This window comes from Thamnophis elegans, chromosome 7 (genome assembly GCF_009769535.1).
Source record: "Thamnophis elegans isolate rThaEle1 chromosome 7, rThaEle1.pri, whole genome shotgun sequence".
NCBI classification, from domain to species: domain Eukaryota; kingdom Metazoa; phylum Chordata; class Lepidosauria; order Squamata; family Colubridae; genus Thamnophis; species Thamnophis elegans.
The window spans coordinates 41,368,148-41,388,128 of record NC_045547.1 but is presented as its reverse complement, the minus strand read 5'-3'; the positions used below and the strand labels follow the sequence as shown (position 1 = coordinate 41,388,128).

At 33.5% G+C, this 19,981-nt stretch overlaps 1 protein-coding gene across 1 annotated transcript in view; it reads left to right on the top strand.

Annotated features, from left to right (window-relative positions):
- The window catches only part of LRRIQ1 (leucine rich repeats and IQ motif containing 1), a 99,605-nt gene that overhangs the window by 7,113 nt on the left and 72,511 nt on the right, over positions 1–19,981 (top strand). The window contains 9 exon segments of the mRNA XM_032221680.1: positions 118–235; positions 698–927; positions 5,508–5,582; positions 7,013–8,390; positions 8,393–8,418; positions 8,973–9,125; positions 11,055–11,205; positions 16,107–16,300; positions 17,367–17,494. Coding sequence (XP_032077571.1) covers positions 118–235; positions 698–927; positions 5,508–5,582; positions 7,013–8,390; positions 8,393–8,418; positions 8,973–9,125; positions 11,055–11,205; positions 16,107–16,300; positions 17,367–17,494 — 2,453 coding nt within the window.

Here is a 19,981-nt window from a genome sequence, read left to right as displayed (position 1 = left end):
AGTTTTCTTTCATAATAAAAAAATGCCCCGGTTTTTTATTTTCTAAACAATAAAAATCATTTTATGTAGTACTGAGGTTTCATAATTTTAAGGTTCAAAATATTTGCTGGTTTTTAGGTATTGTCTGAAATAGAAGATGAGGAGCAGATGAGTGAGTTATCAGAAAGTACTATTGAGTTAAAAACTGATCAGGATATTTCTTCTAAAAATATAGCTGATGGCTATTCTTTAACAGGTAACCAAACATGCAATCAAGTTTTAATTGCATTAAATTTGTCTTAAATCAGAATTAAGGAACTCCTTCCTTTCTTCCTTTCCTCCTTTGTTCCTTCCTTTCTTTCTTTCTTTCTTTCTTTCTTTCTTTCAGGTCTCCAAAGGCTACTTTTACCCCCAAGCACTTTGATGAAATAGTGGACCCCAAGTTCACTATCCTAATTTATTTTTAAGTTTATTTCTTTATTAAATTTAAATCTATTTAGTATTGCAAATGATTATTATATTGTCAAATTTATTTGCCACTCATCTTGTGGTCTAAGGCAACTCTAATGTAGCCTTTAGGGGAGTATTAAAATGTATTAACACAGATAAAAATAAGTGTCTCTTTATTTTAATGCATGCAAATCCCTTAAAATCATCATGAATTAATGATATAATTTTACTGAAAATCATATATTTATGCATATATGTATTCTTTTAGATGCCAATGACATACCTATCAACTTTAGTTTCCAAGAAGTTGAAGAAAGGTGCAAGCAGGAGTATCAGTATTGGTTGGAAGAGCAAAAAGTACTATTGAAAGAAAAAATGAATCAGTTGAAAGCTAAGAAGGACATGGAAATCTCTCAAAATGAAGAAGAGAAGAAAAGACGACAACTACGTCAAGAAGAACTTGAAAATGAACGGCTGAACTTAGAAATGTTTAATGCGGTAATATATTTAGAATAAAGTAACAATACTTACAGGTCATATTATACAAACTACAGCAACTGGATTTTGCAATGAACTATTACCATGTGAAGTGCTCCTTTCAGAATATATCTCTTTTATTTCCTGTTACGTTATTGAACAGTCAGATTCTCTACCAACTGAGCATGTTCAGTCCTCTTTGGAATTTTGAAGATATTTATCCCTTTAGGTTTTTATTCTTGCAATTTTTTTTTATTTCTTGAGCCTGACAACAACTTGTTCCTGTATTGTCAGACCCAAGGAACCAAGAACAACACATACAGTTGCTTCAAAGTAGTTTCTTTATTGTTACTTGCCTGTAGACAGATATCTTGCAGACTAAAGCAGCTATCTGAATAACTACTAGATATACCCTGCGAACTGCTGAGGGGAATAGAACTTCTCTCTTTAGGCATATCAAAAATTCCAGGCCTGTTTGTCTCTTTGCTTGTGGGGGGAAGAGCCTCTCACTACTGGGACTCTGGCCCACATTCTACCACATATATGTAGATATAGGTAGTCCTTGACTTACGACCACAATTGAGTCCCAAATTTCCATTGCTAAGTAAGGCAGTTGTTAAGTGAGTTTTGCCTCAATTTACAACCTTTATTGCCACAGTGAATGACTGGAGTTGTTAAGTTAGTAACATTGTTTTTAAGTGAGTCCGGCTTCCCCATTGACTTACCCTGTCAGAAAGTCTGAAAAGGGGATCACATAGCAAAAGCATAGCACTTAGATATGTACCACTTCATAGTGCTTTTACAGCCCTCTCAAAGCGGTTTTTACAGAGTCAGCATATTGCCCCCAACAATCTGGGTCCTCATGACCCAGGACACATGACCAGGGACACTGCAACTATCATAAATACATGCCAATTGCAAAGCAGCTGAATTTTGATTACATCATTGTAGGGATGCTGCAACATTTGTAAGTGTGAAAAACAGTCATAAGTCTCTGTTTTCAGTGTCGTCGTAACTTTGAACAGTACTAAACAAATGGTTGTAAGTCAAGGACTATCTGTATTACCAATTTAGCTTCATAAGGATCAACACAATACATTGAGGATACTCTTAGTAGCAAGTCCTGCATGTAACATATGTGGGTTTTGATTCTTTCTAATGTGTTAATCACTGATTAAATATTATTTGTCAACATTAACTTTATTTATTTATTTTAATAATGAACTACCTTTTATAATACTGACCTCATAAATTCAAGATGTTGAGCTCCTCCTATTTTCCCCACAACTTTGGGTTGAGTGAAAATGACTGGCCCACAGTCACCCAATAAACTTCAGTGTCTGAGAGTGATATAAATCTTGGGTCTCCCTGCTCATAGTCCAATACTTAACCTATATAGTGCAGTTTTACTCTCAAGTAAAACTGATGAAAAATTTAAAATGATTTTTAAAAGCAACCACCTTTTTGATAAGTACAAAAAGAATCTTATTTATCTTTGGTAACTTCACCAATCAGAACATAGTTTTCAGAAATGTTACTTAAAATATTAACAGCCAGGAACTAGATTTATTTATTTGCCTATATCACAATAGTGACTTTGGATGGCATAAAAACATTTTCTGGAAGGATATTAGATTGTACAAACTTTATTTTCTGTCACTTTCGATTCTTTTCCATCTCATTTTGTATAATGGCATAAATATATTTGTAGAGATCTGATCTGATCGATGGGGTCACAAAGAGTTGGACATGACTTGGTGACTGAATAACAAAGAACTGATGGATATGCATTTAAATATTCTGGAAATTGCAGTTTATCCATTTGAAGCACCCATTTGCTATCTGTAAATGCCTTTGAACATAAATATGCTGGTCTTGTTGTATTCGGGTCTCTTCCCGTGTAAGATTGAGATTGTCTTGGCAACATTTCGGTGAGGTCTCACTCGCCATGTTGAGGCTGGTGTTTTGGGCTTGAAGTGTGATCGGAGCTGCCCCAAAACACCAGCCTGAAGATGGCAAGTGAGACCTCGCCAAAACGATGCCAAGACAATCTCAATCTTACACGGGAAAAGACCCAAATACAACAAGACTAGCATACCTACACCCATATATATGTTTTCTGAGGTTTTGCGGGTGTTTGCATGTAGGTCTTTGGTTATTTGGGTTTTCTCCCTCGTAAAATTGGAAGTGTCTTTGCGACGTTTCGACAAAGTCTCATTCGTCATCTTCAGGCTGGTTTACTCGGTATCGTGCTTCCAGGAGCAATGTGAGATTGTAGCTGTTTCTTCCTTTTAACTTCTAGTGGGGGTGTGAGCTGATTGGTTAGGAGCCTGGCTGTGTTCTGATCACTGTTCCCTCTAAGGTGCGCGCCTGCGCGGCCGCGCACGTGGCTAGAAACCCCCGCGCAGAGATTTCTAACTGCCACGCAGAGCTTTCTACCAAAGCAAACGTGGGGAAGTCCTTTGCAGGCGGCTAGAACTGGCCGCCTGCAAAGGACCGCCCCAGACTTGTTTTGATGAGCCGCCCGTGGCAGTGGTGCCTCTCTCTCCACGCGGAGCACCTGAGCTGGCCCCCGCGTTATCCCTCCCCCTTCCTCCTCTGCCGTGCTTTTGAGGCCGCGGAACCTAGTAGGAAAGTGGCGGAGGTGGAGGCGATGGCAGGGATAACCCAGAGCCCAGCTGAGGTGCTCCAAGCGGAGGGGGAGGCACCACCGCCGCTGCTTTGCCGGTGAAGGAGAAGGAGCAAGAGGACTGGCGGCTTTGAAATGGTCCCGCCGGCTGCAGATTTGATTCGGCGTAAGCAGGGGCCGAACACATGCTGAGCCGACTTTGCGCAGTGAGGCGGAGTAATTCAACCCCCCCCAAAGAACACGTGTGTGTGTGTGTGTGTGTGTGTGTGTGAGAGAGAGAGAGAGAGAGAGAGAATTGGATCAAAATTGGTGGCCAAAGGAGTGGAAGGAAGGAAGGAAGCCCTGCCCCCTGTGAAAAAAACTGAAGATGGAGCAGTGAATGAATAAGCCATAAAAGCAACAAACAGTTAATGCGTAAGTAAGCTGAGAGGAAGTTCTCAACTAAGGAAGCAATATTAGAAAGAAATATAAAAAGCTCAATATGCCAAAACACTTATTTTAGTCTTCATTTAATTACTTGTATTGTAGTCTGATGTAACATGTTTTAAAGTTAACGTTAGTTAGAAAAGATAGGGTACAAAACTTAAATAATAAAAAAAATTCTACATTCATTTTGAAAAATAAATGCAATACTTGATTAATTTCATATCTTTATTTAAAATAGTTTTGGCATGGCATATCATTTTATTGACTCAGTTGGAAATGATGTGGATGTTGTATCTGATTCTGAGGCATATATATTCTTAAGTACATAACATATAGCATATTGTCCAAACTTGCTAGACTATTTAATTGATCTTATTACTTAAAGGGGGAGAGTTTCATGATAAATTATTTTATTACATTTATGTTGCATTTATATATTATATTTATTACATTTATATTCCACATTATATATTTGTATTGTTATTTTAGTGTTTATTGTCAATTTTGATAGATATATTGATATATCAATACTGATTTTAATCATACTAAATAACAATTACTGCTATTATTTATCAGCATTAATATTTACATTTTTAATATCGAGTTAGTCATATTTTAGAATAATAGGATTATCTTTTAATAGGATAATTGGCAAATCTAATTCAATGTGATGGGTTGCATTCCAAGGAATGTGAGAGGACAGGTTGCCTGCAAAATGCCAGGACCCAGGACCCTGTTGGTGCCATGTCTCTCTCTAGCCAGTCTAATGATCTAAAAGCTGAGCAGAAGTCTTTTTTTTTTCAGGGTGAGCGGAAAAGTATAGTGTTTGAGTAGCACATTTTCATGCCTGGCATTCATCAGGCTGAAACCTCGCTCACAATTAGTGCTTGGCGCTTGGAATGTTGCGCAAATGTCCAGCAGACGAGACAGAAGTTCAAACTGTTGCTCTCTTAGGTGCTCAGGCATGAAACTGTGCAGCTCACACACTATACTTTTCCGCTCACCCTGAAAAAAAATTAGAGGGAACATTGGTTCTGATTGGGTGGGGGTTTTATGTTCAGCTTAGTCTGAGTTGCCAGGGGACTTGAGCTGGTGAGCTGCGTTGCTGTGGTTTGGCTTTGTGTTTGTGGTCGTGGCAGGTCTTCATGGGTGGTGTCAGTCTGCTTCATGTGCTTCCTGGAAGCACGATACCGAGTAAACCAGCCTGAAGATGACGAATAAGACTTCATTGAAACGTCGCAAAGACACTTCCAATTTAATGCGGAAGGAAACCCGAATAACCAAGAGACCGACCTAATATATATATACATACATACATACATACATACATACATACATACATACATACATACATACACTAAATATAATTCTGATATTTCAATATGATTTGGTATGGAAAAGAGGTGAAATGTTATTTTTCTTCTCTGAAAATCAATGGAAATAAAATATTCCACTGTAGTGGGACCGCATAATGTATTGATTCCAAGAATAATTAAATCCAATATTAATTTAAATAATGACAACAAAAAGTCTATACTCTGTACAGAAACAACAGACTGTGATGGAAGAGGAAGTGCTGAAGGAAGAGCAGACTTGGAAAGAACAACTGAAAGAACATGAGGTAATGTAGATTCAGGAATGTTCCCAACTACTTATATGGACATGCATCCCTACAATCTTTATGGTTAGCTTATAGGTTGTGCTAAAATCAAACTTTGAATGATTTGGTAAATTAAATCATATAATGAACGTATAGACTCCCTTCCTTGCACACTTCCTTTCTTTGCTATTTGTATGATTCTCAGCAAATTGTCGTTTACTATTATAAATATAGTAAACTGGTTTTCTGCAAATCATAGGGTAAATGGCAATAGAGAATTTCAAATTCAATGTAGAATCTGATTGTAGGTATGATGGTTGATGATGAACTGAAAATTCAAGGGTATGAATCAGAACATATTAGAAAAAGAGTGTCCACATCAGTATCCTTTTCTCCAAATCTTTTTGGTTATAATGTGAAAGCCTAAAATATTTAAATAATATTTCAGTATTTGAAAAAAGATGTGCCATTTTCACTTTTATAAAAATATGGAGCTGCTTCTTTTTCACCTGAAAATAAACCTCTATACCATACCAATTATTCTTAATGTTACAATTTTATGCATTTTCAACATGTGGCATGATAGTCTTGGAGAAGCTGTATCAGTGACTGTTTGGTTAGTCTGAATGTAATTTTTTAAAAAAATCATGCTGCTACTCTCCCCTTCTCCATGAAAAATTTGGCTGAATTTAAAAAAGGTAAGGTCAAGGCTAAATAGAATTTATTTTAGTAATTCCATTAAATCAAAAACCAGAGAAGAGTTCAAATCCAATAATCAGTACAGAATAGGGAAGAGGCAAGAACATAAAGTTAAAATAAATGCTGATCATTTGCCACAGTTTCCTTTATACCATAAAATAACTAAGAAGCTGATAAAGTCCACCTAATATCAAGAATGATTTGTTTTTTTAGAAATAGTATTGGCCCAGTTATACATTTTGACTATTTTTTATCATTAATTAAGTTTATATGCTGCCCAACTCCTATTGACTCTAGGTGGTTTACAAATCTCATCATGAAAATTACAAGAAACCAAAGGTGGGAGAGAAATAGCAGAATAACAAACTGGGTAGAAATGAGAAAACAACCCAAGTTAAAAGTAGGCTTCAGTCACCAATGGCTTGGGTAAGGAGCCAGGACTTCAGGCCTCTTTGAAACACCACCAAGTTGGGGGGCTGTTTGATCTTGGGAGGAGCACCATTCCAGAGGCATGTTGAGTGAAAAGTCAAGAATGCAATATAATATTAGAATATAAATGGCAAACTTGGAATATAAACAGAAAGTAATGTGTCCATATGAAATACATAGAAAACTCTAAATTTTTTAATCTTCAAGAATCTAATGAGATTTGCAGATATGTAAATTCATCATAGAAATAGTGTTGATGTGTAGAAATCCAGTTTATAGCTGTGATATTTCTTATAAAAGCATCTTGTCTTGTTGGAATACAGGAATTCATTATGAAATTGCACACACAAATAGAAGAAGAAAAAAAAGCCTTTGAAGAACAGAAAGCAAAAGAAAGACAACAATTGGTGGAACAGCAGAATAATGCAGCTATAAAAATTCAGACAACATTTAGAGCTTTCGTGGTGAACAAAAGATTTGGTCCTGTCTTGAAAAAAAAGAGAGAAGAACGAGAAAAGAAAAGAGAAATGAAAGAAATAATGGAAAAGGAAATGAAAGAAAAGGAGGAAAGATGGAAAAGGAGGGCTTTAGAAAAAATGAAAGAAAAGAAGGAAGAAAAAAAGAGGAGAGAGGAGAAAGAGAAGAAAGAAAATGAGGAGAAGATGAGAAGACATGAAGAATAATGAAAAAAGAAAGAAATTGTGCGACTTCAGCGAGATTTAATTATTGGAGAACTGAAAAATGAAGAAAAAAACAAAGTAGAATTTATGACAACAAAGAATACTGAATCTCTAGATATAACTGAAGATACAGAAAAAACAACTAAGAAAGAGCAAGAAATAGAAAAGGAAGTCGAGAACACAAGTGAAAGAATCCAGAAAGGAGATGAACTTGAAAATGCAGCTAACAAAATAGAACCAGAAGAGGAAAGTAAAACTTTTGAAAATGTAAATGTCAAAAAGGAAAGGAGAGCTGCAATAATACTAGAACCCTCAAGTATAAATAAAGCTTTAGACATAACAAATAAAGAAAAAGAAACTAAAAAGTTAAAAGAACAAGAAGATAATAGTGACCCAAAAATTCTAATTATGGAAAAGAAATATTTAAAACAAACACCAGACCAAAACAAAGAACAAAATGAACAAGAAATGCATGAACTAAAGAATGATAAATTATGGAATGATATTGAGAGAAGTAAAGATGAAGAGTTAAAATCAGGAAGAGAAGAACATATTGAGATGAATAATGAAGAATCACTGGAGAATAATGTAAAAAAATATTTAGAAACTGCAGAATGTCAGCAAGATAGCAATACAAATGTTCTTAGTTTTGAAACCAGTGCAATAGTTACCGGTAATCAAGAAAGTATCATTCCCTACCTTCATGTTCAGTTAGATTCTGGGGACACTGGAAAAATAGCCAGATCTTCTGCTTCGGAAAATAGTAAAATAGATTTTGCTCCAAAAGAAATTCATGAGGAGGTTAATAATCAGTGGGCCAAAGGTGATAACTCGAAGAATTTATTTGAACAACCACTTGTATCTGATTTTGTTGAAGCTAAAAGACTAGCTTGGATGAAAACATATAAATCTTGGTCCAGAGTTTATCAGGAACACCAGGCAAAGAAAATGGTTGAAAGAAGCAAACCACGGAAATGCTCATTTGACCAGATGCCTCCACTGAGTGCTACTATGATATTCAGGCAGGCCCTTGGAGTTCTCTACAACAGGTAAATCAATGCTAGAAATCTATCCAATGCCCTGTAAATACTGTTATTATTTATATATAGTGACTTTTAAAAGTTGTTCTAGTTGTTACCTGAAAGTTATGCACATTTTAATCTGCAGGAAGGCCCACAATCCCCCATTTAATGTCCAGGAGAAATTCTTGCACTCAGTAAAAAACAGTTTTCAGTAAGTGGGATCAGAATCCTATTTGATTGCTGAATAACCTAAGCTGGCAAGCAGCATGCTTTCATAGGAATATATCATTAACTGTGTAGAAATGAGTGCTTGAATTAGTGATTAAAGATAGATTTCACAACTCAGGAGTGGGTAATATTCAGTTAGGCAGGCAACTGGCTTGGTATAAATGTAATTTCATGTGTTTTGAATAGTATTGTCTGCTTGATCAAGGTTAGAAATAATTTTTTCCACAAGTACAGTTTTGAATTTTTCCTAGCTGTTTGTTAAAAAAATGTTCAGCTATGTAGAATTGCCATTTTTATTGCTGTCCAATTCAAATGTTATTAAAATGTATTTATTTCTTATTGGATACATATAGGTGACCACGGTTAACTTTCAAGATTTGCCTGGTTGCAGCCTGTCCACTTTATCACAATGTGCAAGGCTTCAGTTCTTGAGCCTTAAACGCTGTGGATTACTTGCCTTGGAAGGACTCAGCAACTGCAAGGATTTGAAATACATAGATGTAGAGGTACCGTGTATTTTACTGTATGTAGAAGTGAACTATTTTAAGTTGTAACCATCTCTTCCAACTATAGTGATTGAGAGGTAAATGTGATGTTTGCAGACTGTAACTGAATTAGAATTAATTTTTTATATTTTTGTTTCATTTTGATATATATTTAAAAGTGCGTCCAAGAAAAAGAAGAAAAATCAGAAAAGAAGAGCAAGAAAGGGGTGAAAAGAAATAAAAGAGTTTTATAAGCTGCATAAAGATGAATAATAATGTTCAAAGATTGTATCAATTTAGCAATTTAATACATTCCTCAGTATCAAATAAAAATTAGAAAAGGCAGCCATGAACAACTTTGGGGTACTTTAAATCCATGTAGAGAATTATCATCTCTAAATGGTTTCCGGGTAAAATGAAATTTGGTAGTATTTATGAATATAACTACTAATATTCCCAGCAATTACATTTTAAAGCATGCTTTCAAATATGCATAATTTGAGAAGCTGTAATGCTATCTAGTGTGCAGATCTCCCATTTTTCTCAATGTTTGAAAAGATTACAAGGCTCACTTTTCTATTAAACTTAGAAACCGAGAATTAGCTGTGACATCATGCTTTCTCTTCCTCTATCCAAATCATTTCCCCTGAACTGGAGAAAAATGTTCTATGTAATTTTGGGGATAAAAAATCAGAAATGTTCCCAAGCTTACTGTGAGAATCTTTATTTAAAACATTAATACTTCAGCCCAAAAGGGGGATTTATGTAAACATGACTTTACATCCTGCCTCCTATCATTAAATTATTCTTGTTGTCTGAACTGAAACAAATCAGTAATGTTTATTGCAACATGCCTTAAAATACTGGCTGCTGGGAACAAAAGTGGAATGTGACTATGATTTCTTCTACCAGTTTGAAGTTTTCAAATGCACTGGATGCTGAATTGAATCAGTCTATGGCTCTAGAGAATGCTGTCAGAGTGTCTAGTGAATTACATCTTGGATGAGGTTTCTTTTTCAGATGGAAAAAGAATGGATCAAATTGTAGGCAGCGGAGAAAGAAATAATCCAGATGATTCCTCTATTCCTTCATTCCTATGAAAAAAAACAATCGGACAGTGACTCAAAATGTAACAATTTCTGTGTCATGTCACTTCCTCCCAGTGACATGACATAGAGCAAAGATATTACGAAGAGGATAGAAAGAATGCTAAAAGCCATGCTCTATATGCTACTTTGATTTTATGTTTTATTACTTATTGTTTGAAAACTACAGATACATATTAAATGTTGGTGTAATGGAAATAGTGTAATTTTTATAGCTTAAAATGATCAGATGTGAGAAGAATTTTATGAAGCATTTAAAATGTAATCGTCCTATAATTCATAGCATTTTCCCCATAAATATTTGAGAAAGGACTCACAGTTGCACAATAAAACAATAGTACTTGTCCAGATATTTTGCTACATTAAAGCCTGCAGCAATCAATATTTGAATATATTTAAATACATTTGAAATGTGAACATTATGGCTGGAAACTTAGATAAGTTTGCATGAGTGTTCTAATTTGAGATGAATGTTTAACAAGAAGGTAATGCAGTTCTGAATGACATACTACTGTATCTAAATATTACTTTAAGACTATTACTATAATCAGCCTGATTTTAATGGCATTTCATTTTTTTCATTATAAATTAGAAACTCTCATCCTAATTCTAAATGTTATTCAAGTGGGAGTCAATTCCAACTATCAAACCAGCTGACAAAATATGATATGGAAATTAAGTATATATTTATAATATATAAATAAATTATACTTAATGAGATTTAATTCTGAGCATATGCACATGGGATTAAAACAGAATGCGTTTTTTTTATCTTGAAATTCAAAGGAAAAAATCAGTCTGTTTTTATGTCTTTGTTTTGCTTTGTTCCCCCCTCCCCCAATAGGAGAACAACATTCAGATGATTAATTGTGAGAATCTAGAAAATCTCTGCATTCTAATTCTGAACAAAAATAATATTTCATCACTTCATGGTTTATATGGCTGCAGTAATCTCTTGAATCTTGAACTTTCCTATAATAAAATAACTCGCATTGGTAAGATACTAATTATAAATAATACAGCTGCAACCTTTAGCATATTAATTCATGTAAATAATAAAATATTTTCTATTTTAGGAAAAATTAATTCCTACTATTTCCTGAAATCTGTATATTCTGTAGTATATCTTTTTTTAAAAGACATATACATTGAATAGGTAGGATTGATTTAATGATACTGAGTTCTCAAGCTTGGTCATGAATTTCTCCAAATTAATAATTTATTATGATGAAGGAAGAAAGGTTTGCATGTAATATTACAGGAAATCTAAGTAGTTTTGGTAGAGGATCTCTATTCTGCCACATAGATTTTGGATGTAGTCCATATGTTTGGTAGCTTAATAAACATACTAGATTTTGTTTATAAGATCTGTTAAAGGAAAACAGAATATGGAAATTAGTTTGTTCATAGCTACAGACTATTATTACTATTTAATATATTATCTAATATCTATTTAAACAAGGAGGGAAGCATCCTAGAACTAAGGAAAAATTTCCTGACAGTTAGAACAATTAATCAGAGGAAAAATTTCCTCCAGAAGTTATGGGTGCTCCAATATTGGAAGTTTTTAAGAAGACATTGGACAACCATTTGTCTAAGATGGTATAGGGTTTCCTGCCTGAGCAGGGAGTTGAACTAGAAGACCTCCAACCCTGTTATTCTGTTCTGTTCTGTTCTTTCTTTAGAGTATATACCTATGGACCAATTTAGATTTTAAATGGGACTGAATGTATTATCTACTGGGCATCTTATGATCCTTCAGATGGTAGAATTCTTCTTACAATATTCCCATCCAGCTTGACTAATGATCAGGAAATATACTAGCTGAAATCATCAGCATTTGAAGCCAAGCAGTTGCACACTTATGTTGCAATAAGTTTTTTTTAAAGAATTAACTAGCAAATATCTTCTTCAATTATTGTGTGCTATTCATCAATACAATATGGAAAAGATCCAGAGATGATATAGTTAAAGAAGCAATAGTTTTCAGTGTGGTCACATAACTCATGGGTGTCAAACTTGCCATGTCACATTGCCGTCACATGATGTATTGCGATGTTTTCCCCTTCACAGAGCTGGGGTGGGTTTGGCCTGTGTGTTAAACATCCAGCCCATGGGTCACCAGTTTGACACCCTTGACATAACTAGTCCAGTCACAGATTCACATCAACTGTCTTAAATATTCAAGGAGAAGGAGGAAGTGGTGGTGGTGGTGGTGGTGGTGGTGGTGGAGGAGGAGGAGGAGGAGGAGGAGGAGGAGGAGGAGGAGGAGGAGGAAGAGGAGGAGGAAGAGGAGGAGGAAGAGAAAGAGGAGGAAGAAGGAATTACTTTATTATTATGGTTGATTGCATAGGTATCCAGATATGTAGACTGGATTTGGCATTTTTATTTATCTACTGAGTCCTCCCCGAAGCCTCTGATAGATAAATATTATTATTTAAACTTATATCCTGCCTGACCCCTAATGACTGTGGCATTGACTGAAAGTAATTCCTGTCCTACCCATTCTTGTCTTTCTGTAATGTTTTTGTTCCCTACCACTAGGTAATGTAGGGTCTCATACAATCTGCATGTTTGGGACTTTAATGACAACTATTGAAAATATCTGATTCCAGCTTTGAGTCCTTTTTGATCATATAGAATACTAAATCTAAAAAGTCCTTGGCTTATGACCACAATGGAGCCCAAAATTTCCATTGCTAAACAAGAGAGTTGTTAAGTGAATTGTCCCCCATTTTGCGATCATTTTGCCATAGTTGTTAAGCAAATCATTGCAATCATTAAATAAATCGTCAGGCTTCCTCCCCCCCCCCCCCCGCTTGACTTTGCTTGATGGAAGGTTGCAAATTGTGATCACATGACCCTGGGACAGTGGAACTGTTGTAAATATATGCCAATTGTAAACTGCCCAAATTTTGAACATGTGACCATGGGGATTCTGCAGTATGTTAGTCTGAAAACCGTTCACAAGTCGCTTTTTCAGCACCATTGTAACTTTGCATGATCACTAAGTGAATGGTTGTAAATCGACAACAACCTCTATATCTGAATTGTTAGTATAAATCTGTCAATGTAGATACTGTATAATCAGTCACAATTGGGATACTATCTGTATCATCCCACAAAAATAAAATAAAAACTCCACAGATAAATTGAACAGATATGCAACAGATATAAAATTCAGGAAAAGCATTCACATCTCATGTCAAACACCAAATAGAACAAACCTAACATGCATAAGTGTAACATTTTTTCTTGATGCGTGCCATCTTATTTTGGTTTAATCTTTTGAGATACTTAGCTATGTTTCAAAATGGACATTATGCCCCAGTGTCTATCTTTTATTTTAAAGTATGATTTTGTGTCTCAAACAATCAACAAACAAGTTTTTGTTTTGCTTTATACATGCTAATCTTTGCATTAATCTTTAATTGCACTATTTTTAAGTTAAATTCAACTCGAACAACAATAATAAAGGGTGTGATGTCTCATAAGCAGTAAAGGAACTTTTTACCTTGCACAGGAATGCTCACACAATTCAGGTTGAAAATTTATAACAATGTGTTTAATTATTTATTTAAATTATTTATATGGCCACCCACCTCATAGCTATAACTCTGATTTCCCAACATTATACAACCATAAAAATATTTAACACAAATACATTCTGATTATAAAGAATACAAGCAATAAGCTAGACAAATATGAGATCTGAATGTATCTCTAAAAAAACCTTTTTATATGAGAAAATTTTTTGTAGTATATGAAAGACTATAGAGTTCAATGGTTATTAAAAAATCTAGACTTTAGTGAGTATATTAATCTTGACAGATGCTTTACATTCAAAAATTTTAAACGGTCAATTCATGTTAAAATGGCATCATTTTAGTAGCCACAAGTTTCTAATGAATGTTGGTGTTCATTAAATGTCAAAAATCAGAAATCCAAAGTAAATGAACAACATGGACCAAGAGAAATGATGGAATCTACATTCAATCTGTCTTCAGTGCCAGTTCTGCTCTAAGGGATTTCTTGTTTTGGATAGGTTTCCTTAGGTAGAGTATCTGAAAGGTTAATACAAAAATGGCATAATACAAATTAATGTGTCTTGGCTATGAAGCCTGCACAGCCAACAGTGTAAAAGCCTCTTGTCCTGTCTGTATATATAATGAAAACACTATGCTTATACATGAGAAGAGTCTGACTAAGAAAGTAGATTTTGAAGAAAACCAATTTGTTTCTGCTTTTCTGCCTTCATCAGCTGCTTTGAAGAGGTCTGATTGGTAGGCTGTGTGACTTACATTTCATGTTACACATAAATATATTGATTATTTTGAAAACATGGAATCACATCCACTTCTTTCATGTCTAAATCCAATAGAATTTCCCAAAGTTATACAGTACTGGAAATTCTGAATGCTTAATAATATCTTATTCCCTAACTAATTTTAGTGTTTCTTTTATTTCTAAATCCTGTGAAACTAATGAGAGGACATTAGAAAAGTGATAAAAATGTGTTTGTTAAGAAAACCTATTTGTTCTGAAAGATTTCTAAAGAAATGTGATGAATCTATCAACTGCACTTCAAATGAATTATTTTTAAAAAATACCATAGATGTGAGAGTACTGAATATCTTCAAAATAACATTTTATCAGCTGATTTTCATCAGTACCAAAGATGATCAAGATTTTCCTTCTGAAGATCCACCCAAAAGGCTCCCTGTGCTGTTTGTTACAGAAAACAAATGTAACATAGCAGAATAGCCCCGTTTAATGATTTTGAAAGGCAAATTTATTTTGTGTCAGGGGAAAATGAAAAGTTTGTTTCCCATGTCTTTTATTAATTATTTGCAATAATGTATAATAGTTTGATCTTCATAATGAGTATTTTGAGGAGTATCTATTTTGTGTAGAAATCCAAACCAATATGTTAGAATAGAAAGAAGGTATTTGTTGTGATATCATCTCAGGAAGTGTGTGTATGTGCATTTGTATTTCCATTTTTGTTTCAAACTGGAAGTTCAGATGAAATCATTAAACCGAATCTAAATGATTATTTTTGTTTTATTGTTGTATTTTATGAATCCACTAGGTGGTGTTGGTTAGCTTCTGAAGCTATTTTCATTTCAGACAATTCAACAAGATAAGTGCAATTTTGGGGGATAAAATCAGAAGCACATCTAAAATTATTTCCTCATAAGTAAAGTGGTCAAGATTAAAATATATGAAAGTTAATATTTTAGTTTTTAGCTTAAATATTTTCCTCTATTAAGAAAAGTCCTTGTAATTTTTACAGCACATGCTTAGATAATAATACATATTAACTATTATTGTATTAACATTTAACGTTTTTTCTTCTTTCTTTGTTCAGCATTCAGCATCCATTATAAAATGCCTTTTGTTCTATAAATTATATTGTTTTGTGATATAATGACTGTGTGGTAGATTTCTTCCCATGTAGTCAGGCTCAGTCATCAAGTCTAATGTGATTAGGATGTACCTGTCTGGAGGGTTTATGCAGACAAAGTACAGATAACAAAAATCAAACTGATATTCTTTACTGTTGTCAGTTTGGGTAAGTTTTAATCATGAAATGTGGAATAAGAATTCGTTGAGCGACAAAACATAAATTCTAAAGAAATGCATTTGTTTTTCATGAATAATATAATGGTACATAATTTCAAAAATAGAAAATGAAATATATTGTGTGCAGGTACTAAGCTAATATTTCTGGTTTCAAGACAATCTGAATAATAATCATAGTATGAAAGACAGTATTTTATTTTATAAGCATATTTTATAAAAAATATTAAAACCAAATAGTATACCATTATGAATAAATTAATCAAATACAATTAATTTCCATATGTTATACAATATGGTTTTTTGTTTTTAGGAGGCTTGGAGACATTGAAAAAACTCCAGCGACTGGCTGTGGATCACAATCAATTGATCAGTACAAAAGGGCTCTCTGCTACTCCAACTCTACTATACCTAGACTGCTCCTTTAATCATCTCACTCATATTGAAGGCATTGAAAACTGTGGTCTTCTCCAGATTCTGAAGTTACAAGGAAATAATCTCAATGAGGTAAACACTTGATGTTATACGGTAAAACTAAATAATTAAAGAAATGGATATAGGAGTAAATCCAATAATACCCTGTCAAAAAGCACTCTTCCTTTATTTTTGGATAATAAATTTCATTTTAGATAAACCCCTTGTTCAGAAAAGAGGACACATTTTTTTAAAAAATTTGAGGGTATTTTATTGTCTGGGAAAGGATTTGTACAATTTCATTTTTCAAGTAACATTTCATATTTTACTTCAAAAGGAATCTATAGTTTAGAATTCCATTTTATCTTGTGATTTATATTACAGCAGCACTGTTAAAAAGTATGAGTGAATATCTGTATTTGTTGATGTAATGATGTAAGCAGACATGTGAGTAAAACGAATTGAGGACAGATATATATTACAGATAAAGTGACATAAATCTATAAAGAGAAACACAAATAGGTGCACAGTATGTGAATTATCCTTTCACTAGCTACTGTTGCCAGAAGTACTTACTGACTTTTTTAAATACATGTTTTGAGTATGTCATGAATTTCACAGCAAGCAAAAAGAAGCCTAAATAACAAATTGCCAATATGATAGTGTTCTTACATGCTCTTCAGTATAATTAAAATACAATTTCTGTTTTCGATTAAGTGTCAAAAGCATATCAGATAACTGAAAAAGTTATGAACGTGGCAAATATTTGAAGATAAGGAATATTCTCCTATGTGTAGTAGCTGGAAATTTGTATCTTGGAGAGAAGGAATTTCAGCTTTTGTATAGAAGTGATTCAGTAAATTTAGTTCTTGCATCATGCTTAAACTTTAAAATGTCTCTAAACTATGCTTCTGATTATCAACGTAACTGTTCTCTGGAATTTGATGTAAGTAGTACAATGGTATTATAATGGAATACATTCCCATTTCCTCACATCGTTATATTAGAGACTTAATCAAAATTATGAATTTGATAGCTTTTTGCTGTAATAGTATTTAGGATTACTGCCCTAGTAACTATTAGTACATAAAGATTATTTATGGAGGAAAAATATTCAGCTACTCTTGCATTGTTTTATTAATTACTAATTTATATTTAGTTCCCCAAGTTGGAAAATCATGTTTTGCTAAGAGAATTATACTTGGAAGACAATAACATATCCAGATTGGGAAAACTTACTGACTACTGGCTGCCTTTGCTACAGATACTTTTCATCTCACAAAACAGGTAAAATTAATTTTTTGGCAGAAAGCAGTTACCAAAAAAGAGTCTGGTACCCTACATTTTTCCGCTAACTGCCAGCATGGGAATGCAAATTATTGACATCTTAGCAGCCTACTTTGAATGAAGTTATAAGCTTTCACTGGATTTCAATTATTAGTATATAAGGCACAAAAATACAACTTATTGTAGGCTGAAGATCATGCTTAGCTTTGAATTATTTTTGGAGCTTTGTGTACTGTAACTCTGATATATCAGATTTTGATATAAACCAAAAGGATCTGAGTAGTCTGCTTTTTCATTTGTATAGAATTATTTTTTTGCTAATGGCAACTGGATAAGTTAAATGTAAAGCTGTTTAACCAAGATATTAAACTATCATAAAAGCTAATTGAGTAGTAAGAAATGTGGTAAAGGAACTAATCTACAGTAAAGCAATGTGGTATATCCATTACTAAGTGATTTCTTTAATCCACATCTGAGCTGCCACTATATAATTGCCTGTTATAAAATGAAATAAATTGCAAAATTGGATTTTTATTAACTAGATATTGTTGATAAAAATAGAAATATGAAGTTGGTCCTGGTTTCATTGGAAATATAACTTAGCTACAATACATTTTAGCACTTGAATTTTTATTTGAAAAAATAAAAATTCTATTCTGTTTTGATTAAATAGGGAGTCCTATAGAAATTAAATCTTTATTATGGTAAATAAATCATGTTTCATGTTACTTTTTCATTTATTTACATCTTTATCACTGTAACAGGTTTCCATAATTTAAATTAATAAATATGTCATAACCAAAATTGTGTTGGGTTATGGGTCCACCCAAATCTTTTATTATAGACTTAGAATCCTTAACACTAGTATTCAAAATACATCTTCTCATGTACTGCATTTTAAAACAAATTAATGATACTGAACCTACTCTACATTCAATTGATTTTTGTTACTAAAAACCTATGATGGATTGATGGAGTACAATTTTTGTCATTCTGTGAAAATTCACAGAACAAATCTAAGTTGTCTATTCAGACAGAGATGCAATTGTGAAAAATGTAGCTTACTTTCAGATAAATGTGCATAGGATTAAATCCAATTGAATTCAAAAGGGTTTATTCTCAAACAGAATATGATTGCAGTTTGAGTTTCAAAAATCTTTGAAAGAGGTGGGTTTTATATAGTGGTATTTTTTTTAAAAAAATTGCTTTTTGTATTGAACTTTATTGAACTTTACTTTATCTATTTTATTTTTTTCTGACCTGAACAAAACATCCTTCGAAGAAAAGAAGCAGATCTGGATGCATTTTTCTGACAAGGATATTTCCCAGATCTTCTTTTTCAGACTTTCTTTTAAAGTTGGAAAAATAAAAGCTTGAGCCTAGGATCTTCTGGATATAAATTATATGCTGTACTACCAAACTATAGGCTGACATATTTTTCAGTCCATGAAACTCTCTCATACCCCCCCCTTTTACCATTCTTTTTGATGCTCTTTGTTACAGTTGACAGCTGGTGAAGTACTTCCTGTTGTGTGGAAGGAAGCACTTTGTCATAACCATTGAGCAGATATCTGGCTGACATTTCTAGTAGCAAAAACTTCCCCTAAGTCTGCTCTATGTGTCAACATCTTTAACATAAATCATTTAGGCAAAAGTGAGAATGAGGACAAAATGAATAGCCATGACTGTAGATATAGCTAGAATGGATGACAGAATCAGCAAAATGCTGATTAAAGCAGTAAAAACGTAATATCAGTAGCTGATATTTGTACTTGCTTTATCAATATGACTATGTTCTAAGCAGCTCCATATGCTTGTCTATGGCATAAGTGATTGGATGTTCTCTACAGAAAGGATTAAATGTAATGAAATAAGCTGTTGAAAGAAAAGCTGTTCCTTTGCTTTTATCCTACAGTTGTGGGATTTTTTTCTCAAGAGTGTGCATTGACTGTCTTTTCCTCTTTTGTTGATTGCAGGAAATCCTTATTAATGTTAGGATTGTGAATCCATATATTTCTTAAGATTAAAGATCCAAATGGAAAAATCAAATTTGCAAGTGATAAATAAAAACAAGTCTTCATCTTTAGTTTAGGAAAAATGCATTTTAAAAGTTAATATGCCAAAGAAAGTTTAATAATCATAATCCAACTGGTAATGCCTAAATATTGCTGACATTCCAAATATATTTTAAATGCAAACAACTGGACAATGCACCCATTAGACTCACTATCATTGTTAGAAAATTGAGAATTACTTGTACAACTCAATACAAGAGGGTTTTTTCCCAAATAGGAAATAGTTTCAAAAGTGTATGGTTCTATTTACATATTATCTTAAACTGTGATCTATTTGTTTACTTGCTGGCCCCAAATACTGTACAAACCAGCAAATAAATGATCCTTTTGAATGCTACAGTTGGTTCCAGTTCATTCTAAATTTGCAAGACTGAAATAACTAGGATTCTACTTAAATGGTAATATATGTTAA